The sequence below is a fragment of the Atta colombica genome, unplaced genomic scaffold, assembly GCF_001594045.1.
Source record: "Atta colombica isolate Treedump-2 unplaced genomic scaffold, Acol1.0 scaffold83, whole genome shotgun sequence".
Lineage (NCBI taxonomy): Eukaryota > Metazoa > Arthropoda > Insecta > Hymenoptera > Formicidae > Atta > Atta colombica.
Genome location: NW_017259576.1, coordinates 1,909,167 through 1,909,444, shown reverse-complemented (window position 1 = coordinate 1,909,444; position 278 = coordinate 1,909,167). Strand labels below are relative to the sequence as shown.

The window sequence follows — 278 nt, the reverse complement described above, 5'->3', positions numbered from 1 at the left end:
CACACACACACACACACACACACACACACACACACACACACACACACACACACACACAAATACAATTTACGAGACAATCGCGAGCGTAAGAAATTTACTTGTAAGTTTTAGGATCTACGAGATGTTCACTTAATTTAAGTGCAGTCATTTTCTTGCATTCCTCGTGACCAAGAGTACATGCCCATTTTAAGGCGTTTAGTCTTGTCAGTTTTGTGATATCATCATCATTAGTATTGTCTACGTATCCTACATAGTAAAGAAGTCTCTCAAGGAGTTGT

The 278-nt window shown here is 38.8% G+C and overlaps 1 protein-coding gene across 1 annotated transcript in view; it reads right to left on the bottom strand.

Annotated features, from left to right (window-relative positions):
• The window catches only part of LOC108692844, a 22,637-nt gene that overhangs the window by 16,060 nt on the left and 6,299 nt on the right, over window positions 1–278 (bottom strand). Inside the window, 1 exon segment of the mRNA XM_018201349.1 lies at window positions 99–278. This exon segment is cut by the window's right edge and continues 3 nt beyond it. Coding sequence (XP_018056838.1) covers window positions 99–278 — 180 coding nt within the window.